This window comes from Cyprinus carpio, chromosome A1 (assembly GCF_018340385.1).
Source record: "Cyprinus carpio isolate SPL01 chromosome A1, ASM1834038v1, whole genome shotgun sequence".
Lineage (NCBI taxonomy): Eukaryota > Metazoa > Chordata > Actinopteri > Cypriniformes > Cyprinidae > Cyprinus > Cyprinus carpio.
The window spans coordinates 23,722,010-23,739,836 of record NC_056572.1 but is presented as its reverse complement, the minus strand read 5'-3'; the positions used below and the strand labels follow the sequence as shown (position 1 = coordinate 23,739,836).

The window sequence follows — 17,827 nt, the reverse complement described above, 5'->3', positions numbered from 1 at the left end:
AATTTAAGATATTTTGGATGAAAACCAGGAGGCCTGTGACTGTCCCATAGACTGCCAAGTAAATAACAGTCAAGGTCCAGAAAAGTATGAAAGACATCATCAGAATAGTCCATCTGTCATCCGTGGTTCAACCGTAACGTTATGAAGCGACGAGAATACTTTTTGTAAGTGAAGAAAACAAAAAATAATGACTTTATTCAACAATTCTTTTGTCAACAGTCTCCTCTGTGTCTCTTCATATCACCGTATGCTCTTCTGTATCAGCCGATTAATGACTAATGACAAAATTTTCATTTTGGGGTGGAGTATCCCTTTAATGTTTGCTAGTTAACATGATCGCCCTGATAACTAGGCTACTGCTAGATGCTGTAATTACTTAAACATATTAAGCAGCATAAGTGTTTTGAAAACTGTTTCTTGAGCAGCAAATGAACATATTAAGGCCAATTCACACCGCACTGACAAACGCCAACTGACTAGTCTGTCGGAGTTTGTTGGATCAGTGTGTTACCCCTGCTGTCGTTTGTTTTCACCCGACTGAACATGCCTAATCGGCGTTTGTTGGGTCGTGGAATATCTGAGCAGTGTGATATGATTTTCCAACAAACTCCATGACGATGCGCATATTTCACTCAAAGGGAGCTTCAACCACGGCCTCTTTCTTTTTATTCTTTCGAAGAATGACACGCAAAAAAATTAATAACAGTAAAATTTTGCTTGGGGCTACAGGATCATCCATTTCTTCCCCAGTCACACTTCCCCGATGTTACACCATATACACCGGACGCGAGCGCGCCGTGACAAAATACAATAGAATAGAGGTTCTGTTGATTATAATCAGCGACGCTGTCTACACTGGATGCGGCAATGCAACAACTATTACGTCCGGTGTAGACTAGTGATGCAAAGTCCGATTAATTTCCGCAAACCAGTTCTTTTAGGACAAATCGGCTCATTGAACCGGTTCAATAAGCCGATTCATCGGTTCCTGACTGCATCAAGCAATATAACGTCATACGCATTTCTTTTATAACAACTCAATGCCATGTTATATCAATGAAAAATTCAAATACTTGTGTCAACACATATTGAAAGTTATTTGTGTGCAAGCATAGCCTATTGGTGATTATTGCCATATAGTTTCATTCGCGGGTCCTGTCAGATACAACTGACTAACCAATATTGACTAGCCTACAACTTGGATAAGATTCCTAAAAGTTTCACACCTACAGCGCACATTACAGATATTGATGCACAAACGCGGATATATTATACATGTCTACAGTATAAAGACTGAATAAACCAGTCTTATAAACTCCTTGATTTCGCTTAAGCAACTTTATATATAATATGCATGCGCAATAAACTATTGTAACATTTATTTAGACTACATCACTCGACAGAAAGGTTTTTGCAGGTTTAAATAAAATGTAAATTAATAACAGTGATAAGTATATTTCCAGTACGCGCCTCAGGCTTTGCACAGTATCGTAACACTCATCAGAATCTTCGGTAATCCTCGGCAAACTTCGCCACGGCTCCTTCGGTTCTTTTTGAGTTGTACGTGCTACTTTGGCTGTGAGTCCTGCTGCCGCCCTGCTGCGTTATCAACCCGGAACTAAAGTTCGATTCAGTTCGATTTGTCACCACACCGGCTCGACCATATATTGGTATTTATTATGTTTATGGGCTCGACCGGTTACTTCCTGAGAACCGGCTCAAAATAATGATTCGTTCAAGAACCGAACATCACTAGTGTAGACCCGGGCTGTGTTCGAAATGACATACTAACATACTGCTTACTGCCTACTGCCCATTATACAGTGTGTACTGCCTTCTATTTTTTAAAGAATAGTAATACGCAACAAAAGTTTCAGGGAAGTATGCTAGTTTTGTCACATGAAAAACACTGAACTGTAATTCAGCACAGCTCTCACCTTACAAATAAATGTGATAACTTAACAAATGAAAACTTTTGGACGAAAATACAAAAGACTCGTTGTCGGCAGGATTCGAACCTGCGCGGGGAGACCCCAATGGATTTCTAGTCCATCGCCTTAACCACTCGGCCACGACAACTCGCACACTACATACTCCACTCCATACTGTAAAATATAAATAAAAGGACCCGAGAGAGAAATTCACAAAGAACAAATCTCAAAAAATCAGTTTGTAAAGTTAAACTTGATTGTATCAGTGATAATTCTTAATTGTGTTTTCTATTTTTTTTATGTCTTATTGCTTTCTTTTTTGTATCTTAGTTTTATATTCTGTAAAGCACTGTGGTCAACTTCTGTTGTGTTTATTTTTGCTATATAAAGAAATGAAACGATAAATCACCTGCCGTACGATAAAAACACATTTGTAGGAGTTAAGCTCCCCCTAGTGTTCAAGAATGGAAACACACCTCAGATTTACAGACATGGAAATGTTGTCAAACTCAGTTCATGGAGGGCTGGAGCCCTCTGGCTCTTGTCTTAAGGTATGTCATTGTGGATTTATCATGCCCATATATTTACATTTTTATTAATATTTTATGTTACATAACAAAATCCACAAAAAGATTCTATTGTTTTATTCTAAAACATTTTGACATGGGTATTTGATATCCACATGCAATTGGTCTGAACCATAAATTTATTGTTGTAGTATAGCACTTGTGACAACTTCCCTGTTTGACCCCCATAACCCAATATAACCTACCTTACAGCAACCCACACCAAAAAGACATCAGTATTACTGTGGTATTAAGCCTTCACCTACAGCCTACATATTTGCAGATCACTGATGTCATAGAAATATGCAAATTATACTGTTAAAAATGATCTGCTATGTATTTAGCCTGTGTTCAAATTGAGTGGGTAAGACAGGCTGCCAAATACCATAAAAACAACAGTCTACCATAAACTGTCCTTTATTCATGGAGGAAATGGGACATTTCTACCTTGACATTTATAATATTAATTGGTGCTGTCACTAAAATCTCATTAATATGTAAGTCAAAAAAGCAGTTAGCAAACGATATACAGACCAGATTTTGTTATCAAGTAGTGGAATATCAGAACTAAACGAGTGACTCGAGGTTCAGTGAATTTAAAGGTGAAATAATAAAGCAAGAGTGATAGCAAACACAAAAATGGCTCAACACCAGAGGGAGCCAAACCACAATCTATCAGCATAACAAAGACACCACACAGGCAAGACACACATATCCACTCTTTTTCTGCTTTATTTATAGACGAGAAACTCTGTAACAAGATAGATTCCACTGAAAAAGATCTCATTTATTTAGGCCAACCCAATGCCTCGACCCAAGTGTTACTCTAACAGGTACAAGAGCTAATAAAACTGAGTCAATATACATAACTTAAATCTGGAAAAGGCACAAAATAAATACAAATAAATATACAGTCAAAACGATCCCAGAGAAAAATAAATAGTGTTACAAAAATAAATAAATAAATAAAAAAGAAATAATACAAATCCCCCATGCAATCTTCAAGGACTGATACAGAACATTCTTTCACTGGACTCTTTCACTTCCAAAGTCCTAAAACTGCACTGTTTTTTAAGTATAGGGAGCAACTGGGGGCCCAAGTTTGACCTCTACTAGAGAGTCCAGGCTGTTTGTATTCTCCTCGACCAGCAAGGTGTTCATTGTGGATGGGTTTCCACCAGCCTTGTGTCACTCTGTGTTTCTTGTCCCCTCTTTCAAGAGCCTGCACTTTCTCAGTCTGCTGCAGAACCTTGAGAGGAACCCAGAGCCAGACAGTACGAACATCCAGGCCCACATTAAGGATTGTGGGAGGTGTGTGTATGTGTGGAAGCCAGCTGATCGGCTTGACCACAACCCCAGGTCCTATGAGCTGGCGCCGCTGTTGAATTTGTCCAGATGAGGTGTGTATACTTTCTGGAAGATCCACTGTTGTGTTTCAGACTCGGGGTCGCACTTGTTCATGAAAATCCGCTTATCGCCGGGGCTACAGTCCATGCAACCGCTGCTCACCAGGTGGTACAAAGCCTTATCCTGGAGCAAAAATGATGGGATGGAGAAAGAGAGAAATAAAAAAATAAATAAACAAGAAACACAGTCACTGTGACTCTGGTGGAGGTCTAATCCTGCTTTATCTCCCACTATAGCCTTCAGTCAGATTACAGGAGTGGAACTAAAGAACCAAACACGGAATACGCTAATCAGAAAAGCTGACTTCATTTCATGACTTGAGTTTGGAAGGGAAATGTGAGAATTTGAAAAATGATGGATTAGAGGGGAAGGAGGTAGAGAGAAAAAGAGAAAGGTGAAAGGTAAATAAAGTGAAAGAATGGGGGAGTGCTTCAACATCAATATCCTATCAAAAAGTGGAAGACAACAAAGAAACTTTCCACTTGAAAGCATTCTCCACAGCACACAGGGCATGCATATCTTTTGCGCTAGAAACTACTGAGTATGCCAAACAGAGCTGGTGAAAAAATAGAGGACGTGTCCCTGAGGGAGTGATCAGGCTGAGTAGAGGAGGGACATGCCTTCGGGCTTTCGGCTCCGGTTCTGTGCTGCTCTCCCCTGGGTTGATTTACTGTTCTCTGCGCCTCAGGCAGCTCCACTGCCAGGTACCACCTCTTCCTTTCAACTGTATATTTCCTCTCTCTATAGCGCCGTCATTGACCTATCCTGCAATGACAGTGATTTCTTTGCTTGGCACCTTAAAGCTCTTATGTGAGAAGGAATATCTCAGTTTAGGCTCGTTCTACCTCGCTTGAGGGCTAGAAAAACTGAGCTTCTGTATTAGGCTCCAGCGTTAGTGATGGGCCCAGAGCAGCAGACATTAGTCCACAGGGGCTTCTGTAACAAGGTGTACACTCTGTCCTATCGCTGCTCTGTAGCTGTAGATATACTTTACTGACCTCCTAAAGAAGATGTGGAGAGGGAATATGGAGGAAGACAGGTGCGGCTTTTCCTTAGAGATGGTATGTGAAAATGTATGAAGCTATATGAAAATGTAACAGCTGGGTGTGAAACATGACTCATGTAGACTCTGCTGGATTTTATTTCAATAATGCCAAACCCTTTTTATTCCATCCAGTTGTCTTTATTATATTTATATTGTTCTTAAAAACAAATACGGTGACTACTGAACTTTACATTACTTTTTATATATTATATATTTAAAGGCATATATATATATATATATATATATATATATATATATATATACATATATATATATATATATATATATATATATATATATATATATATATATATAATTTTTTAATTATACAACCTTTTAAAAAATATATTTAGTTCGGATATTAATTTAAAGGCTTATGCAATCATCTAGAGGCTTATGTATAAAAGCTTTTTTAAGACATCAATCATTTTTTGTATTTATTCATATTAATCTAAAGTTATATGCATCAATGCATACATGCAAACATATATTTACATTCTCTCAAAAATTGTTTTTGTAAATTTTTTAAAAAGGTATTTATTATTTATTTATATTACTCTAAATACTTATGCATACATGCACATATATAGTTACAATTTCTCAAAAAATTAGAAAACCTTTTAAAATATTCTATTATAATATGATATTTATTTATTTATTTATTAATTTCATTTTTGTCATAAAGTGTTTTTTTTTTCTTTTTCTTTTCTGGGAACATATAAAGGTTTCTTTTTGCCTAGAGAGCATGCAGTTACTACATCCACCAGCAGGGGCTCACAGGGTCATGCTGACTACTTGAAACTACTTGAAAGTTAAAACAAGAACCTTTTTTATATATTTAAGGTTTTAGTCACTACACACAGTAATTCTCATACATTTGTGGTATTTCATAAGAATGAGTAGCTATGTTCACATTTTTGACTGCGTTACCTTCCTGTAGCTCCAGTGCTGGTTGCCTTTCATACCATGGCAGTCATAAAGGGTGATGGGGCTATTCTGACTAATAGCATCGAAGCAGAATTTTCTAGTGTGCAGGGGATCCCCAGGCCTGATGTCCTCTCTCCAGCCAAACGTGAAAATCTAACCACCACAGGGAACAGCGATTCTCTTAATTTCAAGGAGATTATCACAGAATGAGCTTCATGTCATCCTATCATGTCTTTTAAATCTATCATGTCATCCTATCAAAGTTTTTAGTGTTGCTTAAGAAACTACATGAACATCTAATGCTGTTTACATCATTCACACAAATCAGTACTAAGCAATGCAGGATAGTGTACAGAATAGGAGTCTTATACCTGCTCGTGTGCCCATGTTCGCTCCGCACCCTCTTTCAGACAAGTGTCCAGACGCAGCTCGGTGCCCGTAGAGCCATGTTTAGAGTCGATGCACAAACCAGATGCTGCATTACGGATCTATGGACAGAGAAACAGATTTGCTGAATGCCACCCATCAAATGCACAAGGATTTAACAAGGTTAGCTTTAGCATTGTCATTGTATCAAACAAAGTTCAAGAACAAGGAATTGGAGATCAAAAAGTCTGTAAGACAAATCTGTACTGTAATATACACATAAGCACTGTTTCAAAACCTAGTGAGCTGCCTCAGTGCCTGTACTGTCAACAAAGGCAGCTGTGTTTGAAGGTAGCATCCTAACAGTCATGGAAATCATTGATTTGGACACAGCTAGGAACTCCACACATACAATTAGAACTCCACACACAAAATGTTTTAACTAATATCAGTACAGGCAACATGAGAAGCTATAATACTACTACTTTTTTTTGTTGATAAATATTGTAAGTTTATTATGGATTTTATTAGTACTGAATAAATTACTGTTTACTAATTTTGGTCTTTATTGCAATTTCAACTAAACCTCAGTATACTACACTATACTATACTTTAATATACTATACTGGAACAGATATTATATTAGCAAAATTTAATCAATAGTCTTTATCAACAAATGTTGCCTGAGATTTGACAGTTCTGTGAATATTACAATGTCTAAAATGAAGCATATTAATGAATTGAGAATGTCAAAAGCATGTGTAAATTCATTCTATTACTAAATATTTACACAAAGTACGTGGTTTACACTATTTAGATGTGATAGAAAAGTACTTCCTGACAATAACAATCACCTCTACGGTGCTATTGAATGTGAATTCAAGGTATAGTTTCTTCAATAAGGTTCCTAAGGTTCACTTCTTCCACAACTGTGCAGTGAGGTACAATGCGACCCCTGATCTCCAATCTTTTCAAGTGCTAAATCGGCCTATTTAAAAAATGATTCATTCAAAATACACCTGTTCACAAAGACGTGTGCACTTTCCCCACTGCATGAACTCCAGAGAGTTCCGCTGCCCCTTGTCCTTATATTGGTCTCTTTTTTTCAGTTTTTGATTGGCTGTCCAGGTCGACTAATTTTCTTTAAGGCATTCAGGTGTACCGACTGTTGTCACAGTGCAGCTCAATAATGCATGAGCGGCTGGAGCCACTGCCTCCTGAGCAGACATAGAAGAGTGGGCAGCAGTTCTGGGCCAATTCTGCTCACTTATTCACCTCACTAGGGAGACATGAGGGGACCAGGGCCTGGGGCAAGGTCACACACACACACACACACACACACACACACACACACACACACACACACACACACACACACACACACACACACACACACACACACACACACACACACACACACACACACACACAACACACACACACACACACACACACACACACACACACACACACACACACACACACACACACACACACACACACAAAAGGAGACCTAACAAAGAGGATGAATTGTGGTGGAACATATTATGCTGTGCAGTGTAGTGCATGAACAATGCATAAGCTTCCACTGCTGAAATAGTTCACTGCATACCAAGGCCATAAGAGGAAACAGATTACAGTGTGTTTGTTGGAGCCCACTTCCTCAAATATGTTTTTCTCACGCTCATGAATCGTGAAAGATTGAGGTGAGGGATTTAGGGTTTTTGAGCTCTTGGCAAAGCATGACTGTTGGAAGTAATTGGAAATCAGTTAATAGGCAGCACAAATCAACCTGAAGTTCTGGTCCACGCGTTCTGCTCTGTGAATTCATGACTTAAAGCTGATTTTTCTTGTTGGTGACTAGATGCATTTGCTATTGCTCGCTGTCAGAAAGACTAAAATTCACTCGAAAAGTTTGAATGAGTTTAAACCAAAGCTGAAAACCATACAATCAGTGATGTCTATAGCAGATGGACACAACAAGCTTTCTGAGACGGGTGAGGACAATGTGCGACATCAGAATGAAATGTGTTGGTCTTTATTACAGTCCAGGTCAACACTTTACAGCTTATTATTTATGGGAAAGGAAATGTTGCACCCGATTTGAGCTGTGATTTCTTTTCAAATGAGCTGGATTGGAGAATCGAGCGAGGACAAGTCTGACAAATGGAACAAAATGAAAGTGAAAAGCAAGGTCACACCAAGCTCTGCCTTGCCAGTTTATTCTTAAATGCTTATTTTTGTCCCTGAGGTTATAAAAAGAAAACATGTTTAATTCATTTCCTTGTCTATTAGCAGCCTCACACTTTCTTTTGAACCTTCCTTGTACTTGCTGTCGAGTGATGTTTTTAGGATGAATTATTTGACTTGTTCAACATGGTAACAAAGACATGCATTAGAACCTAATTTACTGCTGGATACAAGCAATTTACTACCAAACCCCATTTCTGTGAAGTCAGAGGAGCTGTAAATGTGTTCCAATATGTTTTAAGAACCTCAGCAGGAGGTTGTGCTGATTAGAAAGAAACAGCAATAACATTTCCACTTGCATCATTTTAAGTGCTGCTAAAGTCAAATCATCAGCGCCTACTACCTTTTCATGTGTAGCAATATTTTTTTGTGTTGCATATTTACACCACAAAGTAAAGCAAGAATATAAATTAAAACATAGGAGGCTACCCTAGAATAGTGCATGAAATCACAAACACTTTAGAGGTAAATGTAGCAGAATCAGACCAAATCAGCATGGGTCTCTCCTCTCTTCTTCTTCTCAAGCCACAGGAAACCTAACAAGTGCATTTACACTATAACAGCCTTTGGCAGCAATGGCTATGAGCATAAAATTGGCTGAAAAGTCTGCTGATTGCATTATTTAAAGTATTTGGGTGCATTGAAGAGGCAAAGAAACAGCTGTGTGGTGGGGTGGGGTGGGGTGGGGTGGGGGGGTATATGCATGCAGGTGGGCGAGTGGCATATGGCTGACAGCCTGCTTACCCATTTTGCTGCCCTGTCAGCTGGAGGTCATGCTGACTGTGACCCCTGTCCTTCGCTGAAAATGCCTACAAGGACCCATTTCATTCCTTAGCTACCCCTCTCTTGTTTTCTGGCATGGCCTGTGGGGGTGGCTTCAAAAGTCTAATAAGGCTCTTTTATTGAACAATACATCAGGCGGGGTGACAGGTGGCTGCATGAGTAGACCAGCTAGAGAGCAAGGCGTATGAAGTTATCAGCCTGACCGTCAAATTACTATCATTTCGCCTCAGGAAAGAAGATATTTACCAAGCATAAATTTCCCTCGAGCAGGTTCCCCAGCCGCACATCCACACAGCCTTTCCTTTTTACTATATTTTCGTCGCTAATGCAGAAAGAGCCAATAAGTGAAACGGACAGCATGTTGTCGACTAATGGACATTTCTGGGACGCCTCCACTGAAACATTTGAAACCAAAAGGCAGCTTCCATTACTACCTCAGTGTAATGGATGGATATGCTTTACGGTAAGCATCAGCCCTCCAATTAATTGGGATGGGAAATTAATTACATTTGTAAATTATTACTTGCCATTTCTGACACATCATGACAGGGGATTGAAAAAAGAGGAGATGGTGTTCCCCGGGGGCATTCATTAAGGCATGATGTCTGTGAGGTACATCATTCAGCAGTGATTAAAAAGGCCCAAGATGGGAATCATTCCATGCATATTAAATACCCCCCACTATAACAGACATGGCAGAACTGCAGATGGAGAGAATTGGCAGGCCCGTCTCTCCACACGTGTTCCCAAGAACCGCTGTTCTGGCACAGGAAACCCGCATGATAATGAATGACCTGAATAGCCTGTCTGCCTGTATCAGCTTGAGTAATAAATGTATTACGCATTTTCTGTGTATTTATGGATTAGGAAGCAGTGATGCAAACAATGGTTACGATGTGATGTCGCTGTATATTAGACAATCCGGGTTTAGGTGAGGACCGGCCGCCTGCTTGTCTCTGGTGAAAAATATGTTATATCTCACCAGGCAGTGCTTCTCATAAATCAATGAACATTTCTGCATAAACTCTATGTCATATGCACACACACATGCCTATACCTGTACTGGCATCTATGCTCTGTCTCACACAGGATATATTGACAATTGTGTTGTTTTTAGTGCGTAACTCAAACCAAGTAAAAGTTATGCACCCACTTATGGGGGAACAGAGCAACACGAGGTGTAACAAAAAGGCAGCAGGGTGTCAAAACTGTACAGATCAGAGCAGGAGATTTACTGCTCTGTATTGCTTTATTGTTTACTGTGGCTAGTGGTTTCTCTCTCTCTCTCTCTCTCTCATTCTATACAGTATATTGTATACACCATTGTTACTACATACACAAAAATTAGTTTTATTCAAATTTCTTTGTTGAATAACTGCACTGATTTCTTTAAATTCACAGCCACTTATATTCATTCCCTTAATGTTCCAATTCAGCATCTAATCCAATTGAAATTCCAAATTATGAAATTAACGATTGAAACCCAGTTATTAAATTCTGCAATTCGCTCAACACTGGAATGTTTACAATTTTAACTTTGTTCACCCACCTCTCCCCAGGCAGCTGGCGGTGGCTCCACAGGTGGGTAATATTTGGGCAGGTCCCAGGCCACAGTGTTCATGTACCACTTGAAGTCTTTACATTTGAGGTGTTTGCGGAGCTCTTTCTGAGCGGTCAGGTCGCCAGTGGAGAGATGGCGGTACTCGGGCCGGCGCTGATAGATGTACTCTGTGTACTCATCCATCCATGTCTCTGCCACTCGCTTCAGGTTCTATGAGACGCATTAATGGAGATATATATATATATATATATATATAAATATAAATATATATATATATATATATATATATATATATATATATATATACAGAGCTGGGTAGATTACTTATGAATTGTAATCAGTTACTGATTACAGATTACATGACAAAATTTGTAGTCAGTAATATAATCTCTTAGATTACACATTTTTGGTAACGTAATCTGATTACTTTTGGATTACATTTAGATTACATTTGTGCTAACCCTTATTTGATATCACATATAATGAATTAGCCTAATCATGTGCTATTTTGACAGATAAAAAAAATATATATATATTCCAAAAAATATATTTAACTCACCAACAAGAGCCACAATAGCTTCTTTTTCAAGTGCAATGTATGGAAAGTTAATACTTAAAAAAATACTAACACTAATGTACCTTGCTGTAAGTGTTTGCTAATAACACTGAATAAAACAAAATCACATCTTAGGATTTTTAAAGCATATTTACTTAGAATTAAGTAAATTTAGAAAACAGCTACATTACAAAAAACAATATTGAAAAACATGAAATTAACAGCAATATCCCTGATAGGTCAAATATTGAATAAAAAAAAAAAAAAAAATAGATGTGTGTTTTGTGTGTCTGTATCAATGAAAAACATCAAACAATAGCTACATTGCAAACATAAATTCTGAAAAAGACTAAATTCACACAGCAATGACATTTCTATCCATATCAAAACAGATTTTAAGTGTTTTGTGTTAATGGTGATAATGAGGAAAATGATGTAGTTGATGTGGTAGACATGCATGTGGCACTGAAATTCTGTCACAGAGACACACTAAGAACGGAGAAGACATGGACTATGCGGATAAACCTTGCGCTCGGTATACAAACGAACATGGAACAATACATTTATTAATTTGTGTTAATGTTAATTAATAAAAAAACAATTGTTCAGTGTTTGTTCATGTTTTTGTTGCTCTTACGTGACGTAGCAGTGTTTGACAAGGGGCGAGACGTGGGCTGATGACGTCATCATTTCAGAAAATATACGGATTTGCTGTCCACATGAAAACGCAAAGGCGGCGTTTTCAAATTTATCCACTCTGGAACCTGGTTTCAAAAAATATCGGTTTCACTCTCCCAAAACGCCAGATCCGTGTGGACGAAACACCTATACTATACAAAATGTATGCATATACAGCGAAATGCGTCTCCGTTTGGACGGGGCCTTGAAGTGCATAAGGTTGAACAACAATGAACAGTGTACATCCAGTGATTAAAGGCTGCGTTCCCCTCCATTTTCCGTTATCTTGTTGCTGATTTCTTCTGAGCGCGATTCTGACACCCCTCCCCCTCTCCACCGGAAAAACTTGAAGAATCAAGAACGTATATAAGCGGCAGGTTTATTAGGATAAAATATAAACGTTAAAAAAGGACATTTAGGAGACTCAATTAATTTTGAACAACTTATTGCATTGTGTAAATAATATGTAATCATGTAATCCATAAAAAAGTAACTGTAGTCTGATTACGAGTATTTTAAAAAGTAATTTACTCTAATTACAAGTACTTGAGATTTGGAATCTGATTACGTAATCCAGATTACATGTAATCCGTTACTACCCAGCTCTGTGGTTTAGTGTGTTTTAGAGTGTTTTTTAATCTAATTACAAATATATATATATATATATATATGTATATATATATATATATATATATATATATATATATGTATATATATATATATATGTATATATATATATATATATGTATATATATATATATATATATATATATATATATGTATATATATATATATATATATATATATGTATATATATATGTGTATATATGTATATATATGTATATATATGTATGTATGTATGTATATATATATATATGTATGTATTTATGTATATATATATATATATATGGTATATGTATATATATATATATATATATATATATATATATATATATATATATATATATATTTACTGTCATATATATATATATATATATATATGTTTTAATTTTTTATATTTTTTTACTAGTAGGTGCAGGACACTATAGTTAATTTATGTTAGTGAGGATATGATATATATGATGATATATATTAATTTAGACTCATTTTATATTATATATACACACACTTTCAATAGCAAAGTGCTACCTGTAATCTCCATACTGTTTGTCTCTTATCATGTGTGCAGAATATGAATAAGATCATCTCAGGAACATTGTGAATGTAGAGCACTATAAACTATAAAACTAGCAGAATTGGGCCAATGTAGAGAGACACTCTATCCTTTCTCATTTGGAAGGATAGTGGAAGTTCTACTCACTCTTGCCAGGCTGGTCCCTGAAGGCACCTTGTAGGGGACGTACTTCCTGTAGATGTGGCCCACCCTCGAACAAGGTACATCATACATGCTGCCTCCACACATCCACACCTGAAAAACCACATCCACACACACATTTATACTACATCACAGTACATACAGAGTTGTTGTCTATCCTGCATTCTCTCAGACAGTTGAAAAAGCTCAAAAAGCCTCATGCATCACATCCTTGTGAGCTCCTACACAGGCAGTCTGGGTAGGTCTCAGTGGGAATATGCGGAAAGACTAGCTAGAAATATTTTTATGTTTCCACATCATACCAGCAACAAGCAACGTCCTCACCGTAGGCTCCAATTACGGATCGACTGGCATCCACTGAAGGAAAGAACCAGAGTTTTCCAACTGCCTCACGCTTGTGTCTATACTGTTCCTCTTTAAACCAAAAGAAAAGAGAGATAAAGAAAGAAAGCAGGGTGTTCAATATGCTTCCCTTCCCATCTCTCTCTTTCTATTCTACTAAGGCCAAGGCTTTTATGTGCCTGTCTTTATCGAGTATTGGCTCAGTTAGGTGGAGTGTGGACTTGGCCAGGGCCACTGACACACAGAGGGAGGTGAGAAGGCAGGGGGGAGGTGGGCTTCTAGTTGGACAAGTTGAGTCTGATGGTTTCTTTCTTCTTTGGTCACCCGCTGGGCCCAAGAGAGCTGTCTGCAGATATCAAACTGCAGAGACCTATCTCTCCTGCCAGGCGGCGGGTTAGCGGTCAAGCTAACTTCACAGACCCCATCGTTATGGGGAGAGAATCGTTAGAAACATCAGTGCTACAAAGCTAGTGAGAAAAATGCCCCTGCCAATCCCTCATTTGAGGATAAACGAGGAAGCTATGTAACAAATGAAGTTTTAGGAATCATTTTCACAGTTTTTTCCACTGCCTTTTTTATCATGAAGCATGAAGAGAGGCAGCCATGGCAGGACTTTAGATATTAAGATGACTTGAATTGCATTTAGAAAGCTGCCTACATTGAACAGATGGATGAAACTTGGACGGAGCGTGGCAGGCAACCAATCAATGGGATGATGCCAGCTCTGGCTTTTATTTCAGTTTGTATTTGCATGTTGGTTCCGGATGGAGACACTGTGTTACAGTACCAAAATTTTCAAATGGAGTGTTGTTTGCTATTTTACTACCATATTTCAAGGTCTAGTGTGAATGGTACAACTTTATAACAAATAGCAACAGGCACATACTGTGCATAAAAGGAAATAATAATAATAAAACCCCTGTCAAACACCCGGTTTAGCTTCTAAACTATTTTTGCGGTTGCCATAGTTACTAGAAAGGCGCAGACGATAGTGTTCCAATAACAAAGTTCAGTGCCAGCACAAGTGAGAGTCTAATGAAAAAGAGTGGGGTGGCAGGTATGTCAGAACTGATAAATAGAACACTTCCTCACATCCATCGGCGCCAGTTTTGGCCCCGCTAATCAAAACCGAATCACTTCAGAGCCACAGCCAATCACTGGATCACACAATCTAATTAGTTTCAGCAGTCTAGCCTGTCTAAACACAAAAACACACACGTGCAGACTCACAGCTCGCCTATCGTCACCGCCTTGTTTTGGCCACTGGTGTGCTTTTGGCTTTGAGGCTTCGCTTAGTAACAGTGAAGAAAATAACCTCTGCCGTCCAATCTCATTCGGGCTTTATTGTTGAAAAGAATGAGAAAAGATTGTCTAGACAGACAGAGAGCACTTCACATTAAGTGTGAGAAAAGGAATCTGGTATAGTTATAGTTAGAGGTTTACAATGGATCAGGAACAATGAGCTATTGGATGTGGTTTTGGAGGGTGTGTCTTGAAATCCATTTTAATGCCTGGATTGCACAAAGCACTGTATCTTGCATGAGTCTTATTGTGTTGTTTGATTATTTTGTTCTGAAAGGCCAACAACAGGAAGCAGCCTTCATAAGGTCTGTAAGAATTGATGTATTATTTGTGAATTGCATAGAGGAATCGACCCAGATGCTTTAACTCACCTTGAAAGATATTTCAAACTGCTCACCGCCCCAGATCTCAAGGCCTGTGTCATATCCTCCCAGCTCCCAGAACCACTGTCGGTTTACAGCAAACAAGCCTCCGGCCATAACGGGAGACCTGTGGGAAGCAGAAAGACCAACATGCTCAGCAATGTTTTAGACTTCATACTGCATTTTTTGGACAAAGTCTTAATAGAACCTGAAGGATAGTGTGCAGGAAGGACCACAAATTAAGGTCAAATAACCCCTGGAGAACTCTATGGGCATCAGGAAGGAACCGTTACTTAATATAAATGTATTTAATAAAATTCTTATGATGAATCACTTGTGTTATATTATTTCACACTTGCAAATGGCTTTGGGTTAAATCAATAAATCACTGAATGTAATAAGAATAAAATCTATATTGATGAGTAGGTGGATACACTAGGGTTTGCATGACTACTGTTACAGCAAAATAGTCAGCGGGTCAATGTTTAACATATGTATATGACTGATAGTAAGTCATGCAACTTCAAATGCATATCCAACACTGCACCGACAGAGTCTGTGCCAGAATAATGCTGCTTACATTGTGGCAACATCTGTTTGTTTGCCATTAACTGTCAATTAAAACCATAATTCAGTTGCATTTGAACTGAATTTGAACTGAGATAGCGAATAGGTTGCAGAATTGCAATCTGAATGTAAAGGAGAAAAAATTAAACAGTATTCAAAGTAATTCATCTACTTTTTACATCATTTTTTTTTTCTTTTTAATTAGCAGAATCTGTCAAACATAGAATTTTGAAAGTTTATAGGCCTTGCAGAGATGACAGACTGATAGCTTCGCCATCAAATTACATTTTAAAATATATTAAAAAAGACAACAGTTATTTTAAATGATATGGATGGATAGATTCAGAACATGACACAAAGTAAAATGTGCACCATCATGATAAGATCATGTTTGCAATGTCAGCTGCCAGACGGTTTGTGTGTACTGTGACAGGATCCAGTGGGCATCCCACCTTCACATCACACTGTACATAAGCAGAGAATATAACACATGGAACCATCATAGCATGAATTAATAAGCTCATTTTACTTTCATTCATCTGCCCAAGCTTCTGTGTTTTGAAAGGTGAATCTAATCTACATCTGCATACAGTCCCTGAATGGTAGAATCAGACATGAGCTACAAGCTGAATACTGCTCACTGACACGATCAGGCTCACAGTCCAGTCAAAATCACTTATGTAAAAAGTGAGATTCAGTGGCCAATTCAAGGCAGATCAAAGTGAGAGAGGACTGCTGTTAAGCAGATGTCAGCCAAACATGCAGATGAGTTGCTGTTATCCTCATTGTGCTATTTTCATTAATGCTTACTGTGCTTCCCAAACTTGTATTCAGTCTTTATATCATGTGTACTTATGGGGCTTAAGCCTGCCAATGGGGTTTGAGAGGGGATACTGATGGATTTAATGGAGCTCTCCAGTTGTTCAGTGGCGTTTGAATCCCGAGACTTGGCTAAAGCAGACATGAAGCAGTACAAAGTGTCTATTTGTGTAAGTAGTGCAATCTTTTAATAGAGCATGTGGGATAAAATATGGTAATGCAAGGGCTGGAATGACAACATGTTTTGGGATTATGGTTATGCATATACTGCGCTTTCACACTGCACAGACGACAGACAGCCCTGGGTTGAGAGAGGATTTTTGCTGGATTTATTTATTCAGCTGGAATGATCTATGGGCGGACATTTCATTCGTCGTTGGTGGTAGTGGTGCGGGTGGCAGGTCTCATTTATTCATCACGAGTGGCTTTTACACAGTGAAATTGACAACTGTATTTACTAAGAGGTGTAACTCTTGAATTGTCCTCTACAACCTGTTTGTATAAACTAAAAAAGCAAAGTCAAGCCTAATATAGATGATGCAGAAATAATGGGTATCATTTGAATCAATGTGCCCCAAGAAATCTAAAAACAGTCTCATGAATTTAGGCAAACTTATTACCAAAAATAGACCTACATACTGTTAAAAAGTTTGGGGTTGTAAGTTTTTGAAAGAAGTCTCTTATGCTCAGTAAGGCTGCATTTATTTGATGAAAAATCTGGTACAGTAATATAATTTAATTACAATTTTAATCAACTCTTTTCCATTTTAATATATTAGAAAATATTTATTTATTTATGTGATGGCAAAGCTGTATTTTCAGCAGCATTTACTTCAGTTTTCGGTTTCACATGATCCTTCAGAAATATATAATATATAATATATAATTATAATATGCTGATTTGCTGCTCAAGAAACATTAATTATTATTATTATCAATAATGAAAGATTAATATTTTTGTGGAAACCATGATACATGTTTTTTTTTTTTTTTTTTCAGTGATATGATATGGAGATGATATAAGAAAGT

The 17,827-nt window shown here is 37.8% G+C and overlaps 1 protein-coding gene and 1 non-coding gene across 2 annotated transcripts in view; both read right to left on the bottom strand.

The window, feature by feature from the left end:
- Window positions 1-1,997: 1,997 nt before the first annotated feature.
- On the bottom strand, window positions 1,998-2,079 carry trnas-aga. Its single transcript has one exon. It is a non-coding gene; the product is annotated as a tRNA-Ser (tRNA).
- A 1,132-nt stretch (window positions 2,080-3,211) lies between these two features.
- The window catches only part of LOC109095820 (polypeptide N-acetylgalactosaminyltransferase like 6), a 170,665-nt gene continuing 156,049 nt past the window's right edge, over window positions 3,212-17,827 (bottom strand). The window contains exons 8-13 of the mRNA XM_042758329.1: window positions 15,422-15,539; window positions 13,392-13,499; window positions 10,825-11,046; window positions 6,248-6,364; window positions 5,880-6,029; window positions 3,212-4,027 (exon numbers count right to left, since the gene is read on the bottom strand). Coding sequence (XP_042614263.1) covers window positions 3,860-4,027; window positions 5,880-6,029; window positions 6,248-6,364; window positions 10,825-11,046; window positions 13,392-13,499; window positions 15,422-15,539 — 883 coding nt within the window. The 3' untranslated portion in view covers window positions 3,212-3,859. The remainder of the gene's footprint in view (window positions 4,028-5,879; window positions 6,030-6,247; window positions 6,365-10,824; window positions 11,047-13,391; window positions 13,500-15,421; window positions 15,540-17,827) is intronic.